The sequence below is a fragment of the Lytechinus variegatus genome, chromosome 14 (genome assembly GCF_018143015.1).
Source record: "Lytechinus variegatus isolate NC3 chromosome 14, Lvar_3.0, whole genome shotgun sequence".
Lineage (NCBI taxonomy): Eukaryota > Metazoa > Echinodermata > Echinoidea > Temnopleuroida > Toxopneustidae > Lytechinus > Lytechinus variegatus.
In genome coordinates, this window is record NC_054753.1 from 24,409,087 (window position 1) to 24,432,414 (window position 23,328).

General features: G+C 36.8%; 1 protein-coding gene across 3 annotated transcripts in view; it reads right to left on the reverse strand.

The window, feature by feature from the left end:
• Window positions 1–20,875, reverse strand: part of LOC121427153 (serine/threonine-protein kinase PINK1, mitochondrial-like) — a 32,372-nt gene extending 11,497 nt beyond the window's left edge. The window contains exons 1-6 of one of the 3 annotated variants that reach the window (XM_041623404.1): window positions 20,270–20,875; window positions 19,576–19,869; window positions 18,101–18,228; window positions 15,444–15,626; window positions 13,834–14,000; window positions 624–757 (exon numbers count right to left, since the gene is read on the reverse strand). In XM_041623404.1, coding sequence (XP_041479338.1) covers window positions 624–757; window positions 13,834–14,000; window positions 15,444–15,626; window positions 18,101–18,228; window positions 19,576–19,869; window positions 20,270–20,683 — 1,320 coding nt within the window. In that variant the 5' untranslated portion in view covers window positions 20,684–20,875. The remainder of the gene's footprint in view (window positions 1–623; window positions 758–13,833; window positions 14,001–15,443; window positions 15,627–18,100; window positions 18,229–19,575; window positions 19,870–20,269) is intronic. The other 2 variants (XM_041623402.1, XM_041623403.1) reach the window with 2 other exon arrangements.
• Window positions 20,876–23,328: the final 2,453 nt, after the last annotated feature.

Here is a 23,328-nt window from a genome sequence, read left to right on the forward strand (position 1 = left end):
TAGTTTATCTCTATTTTGCTAGTAATCCCTGAGTGTAGTGTCGGTTCGTGGTTTCGTTGGCATGCCTACCAAATTGTGCGCGCACTTCAATTGTATGCGCGTATCGAGTGGACCTTCCTGAAAGCCATACTGCAAAGTGTTGCTGCCCTCTACGTTCGTTGGTGATGACTCTCCTCTACAAGGGGCAACCATTTAACGTCCTATCTGAGAGATGAAGTGGATTCCACTGTAACATAGCCTACATCTATGGAACAGGGGAGGGACATGGTTACACTCAACAGAGGCTTTAGTCATCCGCCGGGAAGGGGGAGGGGACTTGAACCCACGACATTGATTTGACAGGCAGACACTTTACTCAAAGACAATACTGTCGTACTCGGCAAAAGGAAGCAAGTTACAAAAGTATCACTTGTTGTAAATGAGCAATGTGTGTTCATCATTTACATCATCAATGCAATTTAACAGCATATTTTCAATATCTTTCCATAGAATGATAATTTCTTCCCCAAATTTTGCCTGAACGTGCAACGTAAAATGGGTGATTCAGAAACAACAATAAATCAAATTTGACTGATGTGTCGCTTGCTTCCTTTTGCCAAAGCTGGACAGATATTTATACTCACCTCTGGTGCCATTAGTGCTGAATTGCCTTGCCTATTCCTGTCATCGACACTCACGGAATCCATCAGATTTCGTCCACGCAGGGAAAGCGCGCATCCAAAGTCAGCTACCACAACATGAGGGGATGCTCCAGAAACTAAAAATAAATATAATAACAGCTCATGTATAACGCATATCACATTATGGTATGAAATCTCTATGCGCTTCCTCAGGACTTGGACATTATTACCCTGGCTATAGCCTGGTGGCCATTTCCAGGGCACAAGCATTGCAAGGAAGTAATTCCTGCCAGGTATCCACTTACCTCACTTGGGTCATGTGTAGGGCTATTCCACGGTTACTCACGTTACATTTGGAGACACCTTGACTCATACTTGGAGCTGTAACTCCATTATTATTGATAGGAACTAAACATCTCCTTATCACAACAAAGTACACAGTCTGACTATCCTTCGTATAAAAACAAAACTTGGGAAATTCTATTATGCTCCTGGCAAATCTTTGGAATGTGTCGGTTACTCACGTTACATGATTTGGACATGCATAAAATGAAGTCAACATAAGTGAAAAGTCTCCTCATACAAGGCTTTTATGAAAGTTGATTATATCCATTTCAAAGAAGTATATTAGGGAGACAAACTTTGTATATAATTAAAAAAATAAAGAACACATGGTTTTTACTTGGGGTGCAGATAATATGGTTACTCACATTACGGTTACTCACGTTACATTTTGTCCATGTATGGTTAACAACACATATGTCATTAAAAATTCAATAATGTGTGTAAAATTCATTGCTAGGAACATCTAAAAGAGATTTTATACCAAAAATTGGAACAATTGGAGCTTTATTAGGGAGTAGGAGGGAAAAGTATGATTTCGCTTACTAATTATGCATAAATTAGCATAATCGCTTAATACCAATTTGCATGAAATAAATTACTGTATAGTATTGTAGATTATGTCCAAGACAACCTGCATGCAAATTTTTGGCGTGATCGTGCGGCCAATGGCCGAGATCTCAAGGGGGGCCTGGGAGCCCCCCCCCCCCCTCCCCAACCCCCCCGGGCCATATCAACTCCCAAAATACCCCGGCCTAGATAGGGTTACAGGTAAGGGCATTCAATGTGTTGTTCAAACACTCTTTAAAGTTTGGTTAATCAAAACCAAGTCTTACTAATGCACTCTCGCATTGTGAATACTTCTACTAATATTCAATTTTTTTGTGTGATTGTATGACCACTGATATTTTGATGAACAAAGAGTCGCATCAAAGAGATGTACCCTCATTTTGCTTTTAATTAATCAAAAATAACTTCACAACTAACCATGAGACTTAAAACTTGACATCCCACAGAAAATGTTACCGAACTGAATAATTTTTACTGGTTACTCACATTACATGATGGTTACTCACGTTACAAAGTTACTCACGTTACAGTTTTTCTTCATCAATTTTATAAAAAAAATTGTACTTTTTAATGATTTTGATAGTCATCACTGTGTCAAAGATTGTTTGAAGGAAGAGAATTTAAAATCCCACCAATTAACTGTGAAGAATTTTTCTCTCAGAAAACAAAGTCAGTTTTTTCGGTTACTCACGTTACATCACCTGAACAGGTTGCAATATTTATTTTTGAATGAGTACTACAAATTTACTTGAAAAGCGGTTGTGTATTTTAAGTAATTTGACTCTTCTAAACTTCAGAAATATATAAAGTGGTATGTTGTTGCAACAACAAAATGGTAATAAGGCATATTTAATTTTTCACTATTTTTCTTGTATTTTGGTACACAATGGAAGCACAACTTTTGACCATTTTTTTTCCAAAGTATACATATGAAAATAAACTTTTTATTTCTTGTTCCTGAAACTATCATGTATGAAGGACTTAAAGTATTAAAAAATTCAAGAAAATATTGAATTTGAATTTTTAAGCTCATGTCCACCAACCTGTGGAATTGCCCTGTCGCCAGTTGAGTGGGTGCTGAAGGAAACTGTGCCATGGCTGGGATTTGAACCCACTGCCCTCTGTTTTAACGTTCGGTGCATACTAATCCATGACGAAAACCTCGCCGAGGGGGGGAGGGCAGTCAAATGTATTACTGTACACACACGTGACCAAATTAATAATAAACACAGCATTTATTATGCGCCATCTATCTAGTGAACTATTCCGAGGCGCAGAGGGATTGGGAATTACAGATAAAATAATTGCATATGTATGGGTGCATGAATAAATGAAATTAGCTAACAATATTTAACAAAAATAAGAAGAAAACAGATAAGATTTTAGGTATTTTTTAAATGCTTCAAGTGATTCTGCTGATCGGATCGTCAGTGGAAGAGCATTCCAGAGAGATGGAGCTGATGAGGCGAATGCCTTTTCTCCCAGAGTTAAATTCGTTCTTTGTACATTTAGCTGTTTATTAGTAGAGGATCAGAGATTTCTTACGGGAATGTATTCAGAGATTAGATTTTGAAGGTATAAAGGAGACTGACCATGCAATGTTTTCCATGTGTGGAGTAGGATTTTGAATTCTATTCTTTTAGATACCGGTAACCAGTGAAGATTTTTGAGAATTGGAGTGATATGGGTGAAACGAGATGTTCCACTGAGGACCCGAGCAGCAGAATTTTGAGCACGTTGCAGCTTGGCAAGTTGATACGATGTGATCTTAAACAATAAAGCATTTCCATAATCAATACGAGATATTACATATGAGTGAATCACAGAAGCTGCAACTAGATGACAGAGATTTTTTTTATGCTATGAATATTACGTAATTGTAAGTATACTGATTGGCAAGTAGCTGTGATGTGTGATGACATTGACAGCTCAGAGTTAAAATGAACACCGAGATTCCTACAACTGGACACAGATTGTACTTCAACACACCCAATGCGTATTGACTTACTACGGACCTTAGCACACAGGCTTTTAGAGGCAAAAATCATAAATTCACTCTTATCATCATTCAGTTTCAGTTTATTCTTTGTCATCCATGCCCTCATATCATCAATACAAGCTTCAAGTTTACGTCTAGAAGAGGCCTCACTTAAAGGATCCGATGGATCGAACGGTGTGTAGAGCTGGGTGTCATCTGCGTAAAGATGTATGCTGATGCCGTGTAATCTTGCAATCTTGGCAAGAGGGCTTGCATAAATACTGAAGAATGATGGGCCCAGGACGGATCCTTGCGGCACTCCGTACGGAAGTTCAGCTTCAGATGACGCACAATCGCCGATGCTAACAATCTGCGAGCGGTTGCTTAGATACGAAGAAATCCATGCGAGTGCAGATCCAGTCAAGCCTATCGAACAGAACCTTCTGATTAGAATATCTTTGTCGATAGTGTCGAAGGCTGCCGACATGTCGAGAAGGACCAAGAAGACAGCCTGCTTCTGGTCAAGTGCTTGAATGATATCATTGTGAACTTTGACAAGGGCAGATTCAGTGCTATGATGCTTCTTATAAGCTGACTGGAGCGGTTCACAAAGATCATTCTGTTCCATATAATCTTGAAGACGCTGGGCTACAACTCTTTCCAAGACTTTTGAAATAAAATTATCTTCAAACACCCCCTAAAAAGTTTTTCTCTGTGTGCAATACATGTATAACCCCCTAAACAAGTTTTTCACGGGCTTTATTTACACATTTTGGCTCTTAAACAAGTTGTCGCCAGCATATGACCCCGGGGAAAAAGTTTGAAGAAAAAAAATACCCAATCACATTTGGCTAGTCTCGACAAAAAAATACCCTATTTACGTTTGACCCTGCGATTGACCATTCACCAGTCTTTCAAAACTACCCCTTTTTAGAAAAATTGGTGTTCTTTATACCCTTAACGAGTGTGTGTGCGGCTCATGTCCAAAACAGAAACAAACCTTTTTAAACATGTTTTTTTGTTCACGCATGTGTACAGCAATATATTTGACTGCCCCCCCCCCCCCCGAACCTCGCGACGAAACCTGAATTGTGTCTTTGCTTTTCACCACTACTGGACAAATGAGGTTCAGTAAGCCGACAGTAAACAAGGCGTTCCTCCTGGAGTAGCGACTTTGACAGGATGAGAGAGGGAGCGTGACACGGCAGGTCAGTTTTCAGTTTAAATTGTTTAATTTGCCAATTCTGGGTCATTTTGCTTTGTTAAAAGATTCATTTGTCTTCATCTACATCATGAGCGACTTTTGGTCATGAAATTATCTTAAAACAAGTAAAATATGTGTTTCTTCTCCTTTTTCTTTCAGGCAGAGCCCCATGCACTAAGATTTTGTTTATACTTTTACACCAGATTATGATAAGTACTGTTGCAATCTTATACCACAATCTTTCATCGGAAGCTGCCAGGTGCAGACCACTTTTTTTAATGAGGAAGACAAAATCAGGGCCGCTATACCCCTCCTGAAATATAAACAGTGGTGCCAAAAAGTTAGTGAATCCCATCAGAAAATGGAAATATATATTCAAGTTATGACATCTTTGAGGTATTCAATTGTGAAGTCGGGTGATAATATAAAGTTTTTATCTCTGGGCTTGTGTGCATTGCAGTATTGTTGTCTCCATTCAACACTCAGCGTGAAGGAGTGCATTTTCTGGTGGGGTTTGCTAACTTGTGGGCACAACTGTATTGGTTCCTGTATTAGGGGTATAGTGGTGTGACCATATTTCACGCATTACCTTATTCTGCGCACTGTCGCATAGCTCAAAAAGTAATGAATATCTTGAAAATCTGTCAATAACCAAACGGAAAAAAGCGACCTAAAATTACCCAATTTAGTAATATTCTCTAGGATAAGATCTCTATTTGTGAAAATATGGACAAACTATCCATTCCGAGAATATCGAACTTCTCAACAGGCATCAAGAAATCACCATTTTGAGAGCAGAGATCGTCAAACAAGCAAGTAAAATGTGATACCAACAAATTGTATGGCATTTTAACCTCCATCTGTTACCATTATCTTACTTCTATCTGTTTGATTCGTTTTAAAGCTTGGCAAAATGATCATGCACAAATTAAGGTCACACTTTTTTATGACACTTTTTTTATCCGAGCTTGCACTAGTTGATCGCCATAGAATTTTGAGATCGCAATACCAGCGAAACCCTTGACCTACTTAAGAATTCCGTAGAGTGATTCTGACTCCAGGATTTGCCTTCAGTTTGGTATTCATTGAAGAAATTTTGTGTGAGATGTGAGATATTTTTTATTGAATATCAACTTCATGGTGAATTTTACAATGTGCGCAAATTATGGTCACCCAATCATATAGTTTTAATGATAGATGTAGTGCCACTGAGCCACAATAGAAAGGCTAATCAGAGACAAAAAAACATTTTCAGCTTGAGATTCAAATTCAGTTTTTATGAAAATAATTGTTATAAGACCTATATCTGTAAAGCAATTTAAGACATTGCTTTGTTATGCTAAGCACGATACTCATGATCATTTTCATATCATTACTCTTCGATATCATATTTATCATGAAAAATAAATTATCATTAGCATTATCATGATTTTCACTTTTATGATTACTTCTAATAACTTCATACATGAGCTGCCAAGTTTTATTTTGCATTTTCAGTATTCTTATCCCCCAAAATCAGTATTTTGACAAAAAAATCCGTATTTTTACCATGAGATAAATATGCATGCATAATGGCAAAGTTCGATCACTTCTTACATTATTTTGCGCCCCACACCGTCGCACACGAGACCGAAAGCTTCAGTCTAGATTTTGGTTGTTCCGCTGAACTGCGTTGGCTGACTCACCCATACATAGACTGAAGAATTTGGAGGCCCGTACGTACAGACAACGTATTAGCAGTAACGTTAGATCTAACATTCGACGGAAACCTGTTTTTTTTCGATCGTTTTTTGCACATAAAATCATAAAATATCACATTATGAAAAAGAAATTGCATCCATATTTACGGAAAAATGTATGAAATTCAGAAATATCGTACCTTAGACCGCAGTTACTGCTAATTCATTTCAAATTATGATCGAAACATCGTCATCTTCGATCCTTCCGTCGGTCAACGTAAGTTGCCATCTTGGATGACGTCATCATCCTTACAGACGTATTTACCAGTCGCAAAATATCGCGATTTGAGCCGCTGCTTTGCGCTTGTAAACGTAAACTACATGCGTGCGCTTGGAACTTGTCATCCGCATTGATTCGCCAGGATATCGAAAATTCTAATCGAAAAGCCTTGATGAAAGCATAACTCATTGAACGTAGAGGGCAGCAACACACGGAATATCTTTTCTTCTCTAATTTGTTTTTTCCCGTATTTTATCATGAAAAAGCGTACTGCCGTATTTTAAATTGATTTCCGTATGAAATACGGAAAAATCGTACTACTTGGCAGCTCTGCATCATCATGATCATTATCCTCCTCCTCCTTATCATCATCAGCAATGGGTCAGATGCTCAAACTCAAGCAATTGCCAGCCAAGAAGCAAAGAATCAAGCCTTAGCAATTGCTTTATTCTGTATGTATAACCTTTGCTTGTGCTTAAACCCTTATCTTGACTTCAGAAAGCAGTTACTAGCAGTCTGAGCAATAGCGACTTACTACACTGGTGTGAACACAACTCACAGAACAAAGGCGGGACTTGTATGCAAAGAGTGTCCCAACAGTGGAAGATTTGCCACTTCTCGAGGGGACTGTCATGGCGGCTACGTAGTAAGCACCACGCTAAGTTTATACCTCACAAATTAAGTAATTTGATCTACATTTCTCTTCGGTTTTCAAGCCTCTACAATGTCAAAGAAACAAAAACGTCAGGACACTCCAACCAAGGCACAAGGTAACTCCAAAAATAAGTTGTTTAAGGAGAATTCAATGCATGTTTCGAATGCCATGAGTGCCGAAGTTGGCAGCGGTAATGCGGCGACCTTACACGCCGAAATCGTCGGTGCTGAGGAGAGCCGGGCGCCTGCCTGGTTTCAAGCCTATGAACTAAGGCTCGAGAAACGCTTCGATTCGCTGCGGGTGCAGATGTCAGAGGTGAGAGAAGAGTTAGAATTTCATGTAGCGGATTGTGATGAGAAGGTGAAAGCACTAGAGAAGGAGCTGGCGAGATGTTGGGAGAAAGTTGACGATCTAGAGAACAGATCTAGGCGTAATAACGTAGTATTTTTCAACATTCCAGAAGGCAAGGAGGGTGATGGAGGGTGCAAGAAGTTCCTGCTTGGCTTTTTGAGCAAGGTAGATCCAAGTCTTGCTGGAGTCGGCATTGAAAGGGCTCACCGTACACCAACAGGACCCCGTCCACAGCAATCAGGTGCAGATGGAAAGGTCAAGGACAGACCAATCCATGTGTGCTTCTCTTCCTATCAGGAGAAAGAGAAAGTATTCAAGACCTGCGTAGGGGTATTCAAGAAGGATTTCACTTATGAAGGCAGACGTCTTTTTGTTGGAAATGACTTAAGCCACCGAGTCCAAGCTGAGAGGAAGGCATTGCTCCCCCACCTGAAGAAGTTGCGAGAAGAAGGAAAGAAGGCTTTCTTCGTATATCCCGCCAAGATAAAGTATGTGGAGGGAAATTCCCTGAAGCTATTTACTCCATAGACATTTTGACATCATAGACACTTTGACATTATAGTCGTCGTGACATTACTATGGTTAACCGTTTTTGTTTTTGTTTTTCAGTACACGCATTTTGTAAACACTCCTTACTTTTGAGGAGAGTAGGGGAAGTTAAGGGAGTTGGTAGCTTACCTCTGTGAAGAGAAAGTTATATTTGTCAGTATTTGTGAGGTATTACAAAGCTATGACAATGTCCGAGCGGTATTTTTGTAGTGGATTACAACTATATTGTTTTTGTTTGTTGTTCATTCATACAAGATCTTTGTTAGGTGTTACGTGTTCATTGTTAAATGTTCATGTATGTGTTGTCTGTCTGTCATGTTTTTGTTATGTCTTTATGTTGTCTCTCATGTATCTTAAAGAATATATGTATGTACAACAACCAGAATTGGTGATAAATTGCATTTTAGGTGAATACTATGGGTTTTCTGATAAGAGTGCAGTGGTAAGAGAAAAAATGTGTTTGGTAGTCCACGTAAAATGGCTTTAGATATCATTACCTTCAACTGCAGGGGTTTACAAAACAATTTCAAGAGGAAAAAGTTATTTTCTTTTTTTCATGAGAAAAAGTATGATATTTTATTCTTACAGGAAACCCACTCCCAAGCCAGGGATGAAAATTTTTGGAAAACCCAGTGGGGGGGGGCCAAGCTTGTTTTTGTAGTTTTTCTACCCAAAGTAGAGGAGTAGCAATATTGTTTAAGCCTTCCCTAAATTTGAAGATCTTATCTTGTATTTCAGATGAGGATGGAAGATATATCATATTACAAATTGAAATGGATAAATCAGTATTTATTTTGGTGAATGCATATGGCCCAAATGAAGATAGCCCAGACTTTTTTATTGAAGTATTTGAAAACTTATGTGAACTAGGTAGCTCTAATATTATATTTGCTGGGGATTTGAACATAGCTTTGGGTCCAATGGATTATAAAGGTTCAAAAAAGCATCATAGCAATGTTCATGCTAAAGAAATGTTTGATTTATATGCAGAAGACTTTAATCTAGTAGATGTTTGGAGGAGGGAGCATGAAAGGGAATATGGCTTTACTAGACATCAACAAAGTCCTACTGTATTTTCAAGGATTGATTATATTTTTGTATCAAGTGACTTGATTAGTATGGTTAAAGAATCTGATATACGAGGGGGTATATGCTCTGACCATTCAATTGTTTTTATGACACTTTTGTTGGGTCACCCTCCTCGAGGAAGGGGATATTGGAAATGTAATTGCAATTATTTGAGACATGATGCTGAGTTTTGTAGTTTCATTAAGGAAAGGATCAAAGAATTTAAAGAAATTCATAGGTCGTCAGAGCAGAACCCCAATGTTATCTGGGATGCATTTAAATGTTATATAAGTGGTTTTTGTATTGAATACTCTAGTAGAAAACAGAAAGAAAGGAATAGAACTAAAGACAATTTGTTAACACAGATCTCAGAACTTAAACAGAAACTTCCACAATGCCAAAATAAGAACTATGTAAATGACAAAAACCAGGATTTATTTGCAGAGTTAGCCAGTCTAGAAAAGGATTTGAATGAAATCCTTGATAAGGAAACAGCAGGCTTAATTGTGAGGTCAAGAATAAAGTGGGCGGAGCATGGTGAAAAGAGCTCAAAATATTTTTGCAATTTGGAAAAAAGGAATAATGAAAAGAAAACAATTCGGCAGCTTAAATTGGATAATGGAGAAATTAAGGTGGCTACTGATAAAATTCTTAAGGAATTACATTTATTTTTTGAGTCTCTCTATTCATCTAATTACTCTAAAGATGATTCTGAAACAGCTTCCCGATTTCTTTCTGGCCTTGATATTCCACAACTGTCCCAGAATGATGTGTCCCGCTTAAATTCTCCAGTAACCAAGGCCGAAATATGGTTAACATTGAAGTCTATGGCAGTTAACAAGACCCCTGGCCTGGATGGCCTACCTGTAGAATTTTATACTGTGTTCTTTAATGATATAGTAGATATGTTGATGAAATCATATGAATTCTCTTTTGCCGATGGTTTGCTTTCTCAATCCCAAAGAGATGGAGTAATAACCCTTTTGCCCAAAGAGGGTAAAGATCCTTTATATGTTAAGAACTATCGCCCCATATCTCTGTTAAATGTTGACTATAAATTGATAGCTAAAATTATGAGTAATCGCTTGAAAAAAGTGCTGAATTCTCTAATCCAGACGGATCAACAGGGTTTTTTAGCAGGACGTAATATAAGTGCTAATATTCGCACTATTATTGATATTATTGAGTATGCAGATTTTGTAGATATTCCAGGTTCGATAGTGCTGTTGGATTTTGAAAAAGCTTTTGATCGTGTAGAACATGAATTTTTATTTAAGGTGCTGGAGTATTTTAATCTTGGAGGGAATTTCACTAATTGGGTGAAAACATTTTATAATAACAGAGTTAGCTATGTGACTAACAATGGATTTTTGTCTCGTCCCATTTCAATGTCAAGAGGCATTTTTCAAGGTTGCCCTATTTCTCCTTATCTGTTTGTCTTAGCCATAGAAACTCTAGCAATAGCATTAAGAGATAATCATGATATACAGGGTATTAAGATAGGGAACCTGGAGAAAAAGGTCAGTTTGTTTGCAGATGATACTATATGCTTTTTGAATGGAGATATTGATTCTTTTCTCAATTTATTTGAAGCTTTACATTATTTTTCTACCTTCTCAGGATGCAGAATAAATGTAGCAAAATCTGAAGCCATTCATGTTGGCAGTTTAAAGAATAGTGGTTTAACCCCCTTCCAGGAGGAAGGATTAAAATGGAATTCTAGAACATTCAAAGCTCTTGGGGTTACATTTTCTTTACAAATTAAGTCCCTTTACGAACTCAATTTTCCTCCAAGATTGAAAAAGATGGAACAAACCATTAATTGTTGGCGACAAAGAGGTATTTCTTTGTTGGGCAAAATAACAGTTATTAAGTCACTTATACTACCACAACTTTTGTATTTATTTTCAGTCTTATGTATTGATATTCCTAAAACCTTCTTCAAGAAATTAAACAGCTTATTGTTTCGATTTATTTGGAGTAATGGAAATGACCGTGTAAAGAGGAGTATATTATGTAACCAGTATGAAGAAGGTGGTCTCAAAATGATTGATCCATTTTTGTATGCTAAAGCGCAGAAAATGGTGTGGGTAAAACTTTTTTTTGATGAAAGTTATAGTAATTCTTGGAAATGTATTGAAATAGAAATGTTGAAAATTTTTAATGAGGATCATCTGGTATTGTGGAAAACTGAGGCACCTCATTGCGTTTTGAGAAGAATAGGAAACTGTCAAATAGCAGCATCTTTAAGTATTTGGTATGAGTATAGGTCTGCAATGATGAAAGACATGAATTTACATCAATATCATTTACAAGACTATTTATGGTGGAACAAAAATGTCAGTGTAAAACATAGACCTTTTTTTTACTATCCAGTATGGCAGCAAAGAGGTATTCATACTATCTGTCAATTGTATTATGGATTCAATAGGGTAAAAACATTTGAGGAGTTAGTGTTGGATTTTGATATTCCCATTGAGGATAGAAGGAAATATGATTCACTATTGAATGCTATTTATTTAGACTGGTTTCTTGATCCTAAACAGGTAACAGAAGACTTGTTTGATTCAATTTTATCACGGTTGGTAAAAACTTGTAAGGTTCCAAAACATGCTTATGATGTCTTGAGAAGTAAAGTAAAGAATTTGTGTCTTGTGAAAGGATAGAAAGCAAATGGGAAGAATGGTTAGGTTTGGATTCCAATGACATTGATTGGCCAGCAGTCCACAAGAGAAATTTCAGATGTACTATAGAGACCCAGTTAAAGTCATTTTATTTCAAATTATTTCATAATGCTATTGCAGTGAAGTCTTTCTTATTTAAAATCGATAGAAGTGAATCACCACTGTGCTATTTTTGTGGTAAATACCCTGAAACTTTAAAACATATTTTTTGTGAATGTGAAAAGGTCTTACCATTTAGAAAGAAGCTCACAGACTACATTGATAGTATTATTCATGAAACAACAGTCTATCCTGATATCAGTTTCATTTTTGGTTTTGATATTGGTGGCAAACATGATATGTGTATTAATTTCCTATTTTTATGTCTTAAATTCTATATTATGAGATGCAAGTTTCAAGAAATTGATTTAAACTTTCAGGCTTTCATAACCTTTGTCAAAGTAAAACAGAAAACAGAATACTATATAGCTGAAAAGAATGATAAGTTGGCACTGCATTTCAAGAAGTGGTCCTTTAATGTAGATTAATGCTTATCCCTCACAAAATTATTGTTTTCTCCATATTCTGGAATCTGGATGCCTTTATGTATTTTTTATTTATTGATTAATTTATTTACTTATTTATTTATTCTTTATCTTTTTGCTACTGAGAGAATCGTGTTTGTCCTGTGTATGTGTCGTCTTGTCATCAGTTGTGTAGATATTTTGTGTAGATATCTTAAGTACAGTAGCTATGAAGTTTTGTTGTTATTGTATATATTATTTTGTTTTACAATAAAAACATAAATACAAAAAAAAAAAAAAAAAAAAAAAAGATTTGCCACTTCTCTCTTCTAACATTTTTCCTAGGACATGGTATTAAGCCCAGCGTACACTATCTGATCCAATGCGACGCAAATTTTCATATAAATGAAAAACGTTCCAAGAAGTAAAACTAATTTTATTTGAAATTTGGCATTATATTGGGAATATTAAAATCATAATTTTGCTTCACAGCAAGCCCTGTGGTTGGAGTAAAGTACAAATTGGCTTCAAGTTGCAGTCAATGTGTCATTATATGCCCCTACACAGATGTTTCATCAATACACCTGCACTTTAAATTTCACTTTCTTGTTATAATGTTAATGCATTTTGGAACAAATACATTTTTTTTCTTTGTGATTTTTTAATAGTTTAATAATGGTCACTGCATGTTATATGTTTATTTTATCTGTCATATTTTATGCTTTTGATTGTGCACTCCCATTGTTAGTAATTGAACTTTTTGATGAGTATATTTTAATAAAACTGAATTGAATTTGAATTTGAATCATCGCGATTTGAAATTGAATTTGCTTTTATTCCCACAGGGATGCTCAAACTAAACTGAATTTTTATTTCAGTAGTCCTTCCACTATTCTGATCACTAAGACTTTACCAGCTGGAATGTTTATCTCAAATGTTATTAGAATTTTTTGAAATTCAGATAGCGAAAAATTGCATTAGGGCTGTCTGCACCAGCCCGAGTTGTCAAATTAGTGCACTATTTCTGATGCGGCAAATCATCCCAATCTGCAATCCCAAATCAACTTGGGATCATTTGCATAATAGCGCGCTATTTTATGAATTATCCGGCTAATTCGCAGATGCAGACACACTCTGGATTATTTATTCACGGCATCACACCATAATGCATCGATGCCTCCCTCGAGCACAGATCGCTCTTCTTGCGATGGTGGAGACAGGGTTTCTTGAACCTCGAGATAAATCGCAAAGAGGGTCGATCGGGATAAAATCTCGAGATTGAGCAAACTCGGGCTGGTGCAGCACCCCCTACAGTGCGCAGTGCTTTCAACAGAATCGAAACCTACTGACCTTCCTCGTAATCAACGAGAATGTTGTTGCTCTTGAGGTCACGATGGATAACGCCCTGGTTACCAAGGTAGCAGACCGCTTCAAGTAACTGTGCCACGATGACCATGAGAGTTCGGTCCGAAAGACCACATTCCACGTCTAAGTAATCTCTCAACGAAGTCCTGTATCTGCATGTTACGACAACAACATCGTTCATTCACGGAAGAAAATTGATTTGATAAAAGCCTGTATTCATCTTCGGTAGGTCTCCCTAAATGAAATGTTACTATTCTAATTCATTACTAGATCACATGCAAATGTATGCCCCATCACAGTTTAGATGTGGAGGAGATGAAATGAAAATATATATATTGCGATTTTAGTCAAAGGAGAAGTCCACCCCAACAAAAAGTTGATTTGAATAAAAAGAGAAAAATTCAACAAGCATAACACTGAAAATTTCATCCAAATCGATTGTAAAATAAGAAAGTTATGGTATTTTAAAATTTCGCTTCATTTTACAAAACAGTTATATGCACATCGCGGTCAGTATGCAAATGAAGAGCTGATGACATCACTCACTATTTCTTTTGTATTTTATTATATGAAATATTTTGATTTTCTTGTCATTGTCATGTGAAATGAAGTTTCATACCTCCCTGAACATGTGGAATTCCATTAATTTAACATTTTGTGCTTCAGGCAAGGAGGTCCAAATCATCAAATTTGTAAAAATTGAAATATTGTATAATTCAAACAATAAAAAACAAAAGAAATAGTGAATGAGTGACATCATCGATTCTCTCATTTGGATGTAACTGGCTCGTTCATATAACTATTTTGTTAAATGTAAGCGAAACTTTGAAATGTCATAACTTTCTTATTTTAAATCCGATATTGATGAAATTTTCAGCATTGTGCTTGTCTGATTTTTCTCTATTAATTCAAATCAACATTTTTCTGAGGTAAACTTGAACTTTGAAAATTTATTTTGGTCAGGCAATGATTAAAATGAAATATTTGCATGATGCTTTTTTATTTAATATTGAATTTATCTTCTTTGTTTACTTTGCCTCTTTTTGCCCCCCCCCCCCCTCCCATCCATCTGTTCGTTGTGTATTGTTTTTATTCTGTAACACATACTATATTCGCTAAACTTTTTTACAAAGGGGTTGGTGTTTACAAGGCTTCTAGCTCTTTTGTTGTCCCCCAAACCATTACCTTTGGTAATGAGTATTCTCCTTTTTTATGTGCCCATGCTTTTATGGTGAATGACATAAATACACTTGAAACAAGGAGTGAGCTGAAAAATTCCAGGATATAATCATAGGCGGCGGAAGCGGGGGGGGGACGTGTCCCCCCCTAAATTTGAGGAGGGAGGAACGGTCCCCCCCTAAATTTGTTGTTGATGAACTTTTTTTTTTTTTTTTTTTGCTTGTCAATTTATTTTCCTACGTCCCCCCTAAAATTTTTGGGTTGAGAACCTTTTTTTTTTTTTGCTTGTCAAAAATTTTTTGGTTGTCCCCTCCTAAAATTTTTGGCTTCCGCCAACAATGGAAATAATCACCATTTGCGGGTTTCCAATGTCGGATAACTGAATTTAGATAAGACTGGTGATGGTGATGACTTACCTTTTCATGACAATGAACATGGTGATGTCTGCCCCTGCCCCTATCGGATTGAGCCTTGCTGGTAGAGCCATGTCAAACATAGAGACTGCAGAGCCAAGACAAGGTACACGGACATCATCCACAAATGCCTCGTGCATCAGAACTATATTTGGGTGACTGGAATGAAGGCTATCCTTTGGTCTGCTCAAAGAAAAAAAGGAAAAAAGATGCCAAGAGAGCAACTTGAAATTTCACTATAATTTGGGTCAAGGTTAGATATCAGTAGAAGAAAATTGCAAGAAATGGATCATTCAAATGCTAATTATCATGCCCATTCTTATTATTTGAATTGAATTCTTAGGGATGCATCATGAGATGGATCATTTGAACACTCACTTTCAAGATGAAGCTTTCCAACCAAGGGCGTGCAAGAGCAATATGGTGTTGCAGTCTGGGCAGTCATTTAGACAAGTGGCTCAATATTTCCAAGTTTCACCAACAACAATTTCAAATTTGAACCAGCGGTATTTGGCTACTGATGAAGTTAAAGACCGCCCTAGGAGTGGTCGACCTAGGGCCACCACCCCTGCAGAAGATAGGAGGATAAGGATAATTTTCTTTTATCTTATACCAAGATACTGAAATTTAACATTTTTTTCATTGACTATTGCATCCAAGGTAGATCACTTTCTCTTCACTTTTAGAGTGGTATTTGACTTTAAGTTTGCTTTTATCGTTGAATGGATATTTATGCCACACAAACTTTCACGACTGAAAGAATGACTGATCGTTTTCTTGCAATTTTCTTTTACTGACATTGCTATTGTTTAAGCATTTAACCACCCATGCATGACTGTTCACATGAAAATGTCATACTGGAAGAGGAATACCGTCTGGTCATCTGCATGTTAAGCCAAACCTAGACCCTAACCTCTAAAACCAAATAAACCCTAAACCTTCATATTATTCTGAACAAAAAACTCTATTACAATCCTAACTCTAACCCTTTCCCCCCTAAGATATTAATTATTACTCTCAGGAGCATCTGTCATGACACCTGATCGTTATCATTTACACCATCGTCATCATTATCATCACCACAACCATCATCATAATCACAATCATCAGCATCATCATCATTTCATCATTATAATAATCATCATCATCTTTATCATCATCACCACCACCATCGTCACCATCATCACCATAATCATCATCACCATCATCACCATCATCATCACCATCATCATCATTATCATCATTATTATAACCATCATCTTTATCATCATCACCATCATCATCATCGTCATCTTCATCACCATCATCATCATAATAATCATCATCATCATCATTTCATCATCATAATAATCATCATCATCATCTTTATCATCATCATCATCACCACCATCATCACCATTACCATCATCATCACCACCATCACCAACATCATCACCACCATCATCATTTCATCATCATAATAATCATCATCATCTTTATCATCATCACCACCATCACCACCATCATCATTTCATCATCATAATAATCATCACCTTTATCATCATCACCATCATCATCATCATCATCACCACCACCATCATCATCATCACCACCATCACCATCATCATCATCACCACCATCACCACCATCATCATCATTTCATCATCATAATAATCATCATCATCATCACCATCATCATCACCACCACCATCACCATCATCACCACCATCACCACCATCATCATCATCACCATCATCACCATCATCATCACCATGACCATCATGAACAGCATCCCCATCACATCATCAGTATCATCAACACAGAAATCCTAATCACCACAATGACCCAACATGATCATCATCAATATCAAAATCTCAATCATCATCACTCATATTTCTGACAAAAGACCAATGGCATTCATAAATTTAACTAATATTACTTCATTCACTGGTGACACAACATTTGCTCAAGCAAAAAAATTGCTCCAGGCTTTACTTCATTTATATAGATGTAGATCTATGGTTAGGTTCACGCTTGAAATTACGGTTATATAGGTTAGGTTTAAGTTGGGTATACTGTTAAATTGGTTTATTTCCAATTTGTCTAATGCCAACCGTCCAATTGCCAACTTGTCTACTACCATTTGGTCTATCATCAGTTGTTCTACTCCCCACATTGTTTACTGTCATTTAGTCTAATGCCATTCCATCTTAATAGTCAGTTGGTCCAATAGCCATTTAATCCATATACCATTTGGTATATATACTTAAACTAAATTTTTAATTGAGCAAAATTAATGAAAAGGAAATGGGTATTAGACCAACTGGTTATTAGACGAAATGGTAATAGATGAAATGGTGATTAGACGAAGTGACGATTGGACCGATTGATTATTGGACCAAATGGTTGTTAGACAAAATGTTGGACGGAATGGCATTAGACTAAATGAAAGTAGACCATGTGGTGAGTGGACGAGTTGGCGATAGACGAATTGGCAATTTACCCTTAAATTGAGGGTTGAAGTTAGCATTTTGGTTTAGTGCGAGGAATTTATACATGTAGCAGAGCTATTGTCAACTGGAGCATATGTCATGGATCCAAGTCAATACCCACTGATAAAGTTGTCTTCTAAAAAGAAACAGACATTATGTGACTGAAAGGCAAAGTTTGACAGTGCATACCTGGTATCACCTTTGAATCTGTTAGACCGAGAGAATGACCCTTTCGCCATCAACAGAGGGAGCCGTTCCGCTTCATAATCTGCAAAGACATCAGCAGGAGTGGATCCCACGTTGTAATTAAACATCATCTATAAAGAAAAATGATAGAAAGGGCAGCTGTTAATATCAATGAATCAAAGATAGCTGTTCCACATTAAAGGGAATCCTACCCAAATAAAAAGTGGTGTTTTAGAGGAAAAAGTAAAATCAGACAAGTTGGTACATGTATGTTTGAACAATTTCAGACAAACAATGAGGAAGTTATGAATTTTTAAAACTTGTAAAAATTGGTAATCACTATAACCATGGATACTTCAAATTGGCCGCATTTGTGACGTCCAAGGACTACTGTTCTACTTACTCCAAGTCCAATATATCAAATGGCTAAAATGTCTTTTTTTTCAAAAGTTTTACTTCAAATTGTATTTTTCTTCCATGAGGACATAAAACAATATGCTATCTGGGTTTTATTCTGATTACTGCTCCAGGGGATTAGGTACTTATGAGAAAACCACAAAATTGTGATGAATAAATACATAGCCTATGGGGAAAAATGTCCTTGCCCCTTGTCATAATTTACTTATCCAGTTGCCAATATGAAATTTACAGTCTTAGGCATCTAAATTTTAAAGCAGCCATAACTTTCTTATTGCTTGTCCGATTTCTTTCAAACTTTCTCCTGTTTTACTTATTTTTCTCTTTTCCAACACATTTTACGACCAAGGTTGGATTCCCCTCTAAGAAGTCCAGGTTTGGGAAAAAGATGTCCATGTGACATACATGTAATAATAATAATAGATATCTACATAGCACCATCTATCTAGAAATATTCTATTCCAAGGTGCATTGTTATCATTATTATTATTACCCCATCTTTAGGTCAAGATGCCTTTCGGCGCTCAGTGCATTCAAGGAATTAATCCTGCAAGGTACCCATTCACCTCACCTGGGTTTGAGAGCAGCACATGTGGATAAATTTCTTGCTGAAGGAAATTAGGGAAGACCAGGGTTAGTTGGAACACGGGTAAGTTGAAACATTGTAATTTTCTTTAACATCTTTAAATAACTTTCTGCAATACTGCCCTCAATTTATTGTAATTATCAACAGCTATCCACCATATTACAGACAACACATGTGTAGCAAGCTTGGTGAAGTAAGAAAGGATTTTTTGTTTTTTGACCTTCTGAGTATTTTGTTTCTCTTTCAGAAATGTTTTATTAAACAATTGCATCGTATCGGATTGCATAGTGTGTGCTGGGCTTTTAATAAACACATTAAGCACTCTTAAAATTTTTTAAAATTATATTCAACGCTTGTGATTGCACATTTAGCGAGCTACACAGATTCATGATAGTATTGCAACCAACCTGCTGCCAAGATTGACTTTCACTCTTTGAGAGTGAAACTGTCAACTCCTTCCTCTTAATCTACAAACCTTTAATGCTAGGTTGCACTCTTTATCATCACAGACAGGCAACTCCTCATTTTGCTGCTGTCCAACCCCTCCATTTGTTAACTCATTGGACACGGGGAGGTTTCCATTAGAGGGGTCAGCAAACTCTTCATCTTCCTCACATGGAGGATGGGTAACTTGTTTCTTCGCACCGAAGACCACCCCTTCCGTTCCCTTGGCGATGATGGTTTTTGAAAGTGTATAACCAGCCAGCTTGGATGGGTAGTCTGGGATGTGATCATCTTCTGGTTCAATGTTATTATTCTTGAAGATGGACTGCAAAATATCATAAAAATAATGACTTATCAATGTCACAAGACAAGATGCAAGACACATTCAGATAGACAGATGGATGGATGGATAGATGATGAAGATACTAGGTTGATGGATGGATAGATAGACAGATAGATGATGTACATACTAGGTGGATGGATAGATAGCTGGATACACAGAAAGACAGACAGATGGATGGATGGATGGACGGACGGACGGACAGACAGACAGACAGATAGAGATAGATAGATAGATCCCCTAGATCAGAATATATTTTAAAAAACTCCTCCCAACAGCAAATTTTTCAGTCTACGTCTAGGCCAAGGGATACACTTGTGCTTTGATTTCATTAGGCACGTTAACTGGAGCAAAAGCACACTATATATAGAACCAGGATCTGTACCTGCACAAGTTCTATTGCTGTATCGAGATCTATGCAATTCCTTGCAGCTTCACCATGTCCAGAATTTTGGACTTGTTCTTGGTTGACAAATCCAATTCCTGCAAACCCAAGCAGTAATGGCAACACCGGACGTCTTGATGATAATGGAACATTTCTAATCCCACTTGCAAGAGGGATCCGAGGCAACGAAGCCGGTGTTAATCTCCATACTTGCGCAGCCCTGTTTGCTAGATTCTGTGACTTCTTTGGACTTGCAACAACATTGGGTCTTGCACTGTAGTGTCGAGCGGGATCTGGAATCGCAACATCGGGCTTCTGCCGGCCTGCATGTCCGTGGGCGTGCTGCTGTGCTTGTTGCTGCACCCGTCGACGCACCACACGAATTATGGTTTGTAAGCCGTGTCGGAGAGACATTTTTCACAGATACACCATACTTCTATCAGAGCTGGAATTTGGAATAGTTCAGAGAAGAATACTAGAACGGGCATGCCCTAGAACGCTATATTTTAACGACTCACATACTCAAAGTATTTTTACTTTAAAAGACAAGAACCGAATATTGCGTCATTCGGTATACCCATGGAGCAGCACATAGCTCACTGCATAGTCTAAATTAGGAGTCTAATTTTTATTTTCGAAAACTGGGTTCATGGAAGTTCCCTCTCAAGACTTATGAAACATTAAAATAGTTTTGAATAAAATATCTTTGGGTTTATTTTTTGTTACATTTTAACTTATTAGTCATTACAATGTCTTTTATATTTTTCTTTCATATTAAAAAAAATTATTTCATCATCGAGACTTTGAAAAAAGAATAATATTAGGCACTGACAATGACGTAAGGATTATTTAGGGGAACTCCCGTAATGCTGTTCTTGTTTACAAAATAAAAAAAACGTTTGTACTACCATGGACCTATTTGGTACTACTATATATAGGGATATGTACTTACTTCTTAATTTTTATGGATGATTCTGAACGTAGTCTGAGTCTCTGTATTCAGCTCTAAATTCTTTCTCCTCTTTAGGTTGACCGGATCATGTCCTGGTGGGTCAGCGTCAAACTTGAACTTCACCGGTTCACTTCTCCTATTATCCAGTCCATTCGCGAAGCTGTGGACACCGGGTGCATTTACTAAATTCATTACTTAGACTATTGCAGGGATTCCTCATTCTTATGTAATAAAAAATTCTTATGTTTCTCAGTTACTGACCTCGGAATGTACAATATTTCATCATGACCTCTGGTAAATGTTCATGCTCCTGACCCAAATCTGGCACTACCTCCGAGGGGCCCTCCGCGGCGGCGCGGCGCGCTGTCTTAGAAAGAGTTACGATTGATCCATTCAATCGTAACTTATGGAAATCAGTGTCATAATTTTTTCTACAGGAATTTTGTACAATGTCCTTTGTAAACAAAGAGAAGCACAGCGATTTTTTAAAGAAAACAATTAATGTTTAAATATACACTCATTTACCGGTACATTATTCTAATATTCATATTTTCTTCTTTTTATTAAATTCAATTCTTATGAGGTTTCCCTTTTTTACTGCTTATACACCTTCCCCAATACAATGTTCTTTAAAGTTTATATTTACCTGGCTAATTCAAATGTATATCTAAATACCAATTTACTACAACTTCTTTAACGTTTCAATCACACTATATTGCATTCAATTTCAATATGCTTTTTCTATATATTATTGCTTGTATTAATATAATAATCTATATACATGTTTTTATTCTTGGGGTGTTTACATGCAGGTCCAGGTCGGGAGGGATAGCCTGCGGGCTACAGTTATTTATTTAACTTTTTCCTTTTCCAGGCAACCTGGGCTTGTTCTGCAAACATCCCTTTCCACTCTGTAATTGTATTTTCTCCTGTAAATTGATTGTAAACTTTTTTTTGTTGAAATGCCGAATAAAATAATAATAATAATAATAATAATGCATGTTTAATTGTATATACATCATAGCTAGAAAATATATTGACAAATACATGTCGACGTTGCTGGCCCGGTGCTGGCCGTCCATTGTTGAGATTGATCTTTGTAAGACGGGGCCCTGTTGTACAAAGAGTTACGATTGATCCGATCAATCGCAACAATGGACGGCCAGCAACGTCAACATCTATCATGCATGTTTGTTCAAAATATTTTCTGGCTGTGATGTATATTCATGCATTCATTGTTTTCTAGAAAATTCACTGCCCTTCTCTCTGCATAGAAAGGACATTGTGCAATTTTTTCGTAGAATAAATTATGACACTGATGGATTTCCATAGAGTAACGATTGATCGGATCAACCGTAACTCTTTGTACAACAGGGCCCTGGTCATACCTGTGAAATAACTTGTATGTTTCGATGATTTCTCGATCCTCGCGCACAGTGTTTTAGTTGAACCATGGAGGTAGAAAGTGTGGACGCTTCTTTACTTCAGGGGGGTGTTTCATCAACATTTTTGTCCGACAAGTTGTCAGATCTGACAACTTTCCCTGATTCTGATTGGCTGACAGGTACTGTTGCTATGGTAATTGTCGGATAAAAAAAGACTTGTCGGATAAAATCCTTTCATGAAACGCTCCCCAGGTGCCAACTTAGTAGCCCCTTCTTTGTACATTTTCTAGTGCTTTAATTTGTTTTTCCATGTACGGGACTACATACTGCGCATGCTCCAATGAGGCTTTGTAGAAGAGTAAAAAGTTGTGATCACTGATGATATTCAGAAATTCTTTCCTAGAGAGAATGAAAGAATTTAAAGATTTTTGTAAACCAATGGAACAAGCAAAGTAAAAATATAGATTATTAAGAACTACAGAGAACTATTTATTGTAATTATCATACTCAATTTCTTTTTTCCTTTCCTATAAAGTCTTCATTCCATTACCATGTTTTTGGTTTATTTTTTTTCGTTTAGAATGAACATGCGTGTCTGCATTTAGTGCCGTCCCATGTTAAAAGGAAGTAATTATGATATTTAATAATATTTGGGTTTTTTGGGGGGGTGTTTTCTATAATTGTGCTCTACATTAAGCTATAGAAATTTGAGTCATAATACC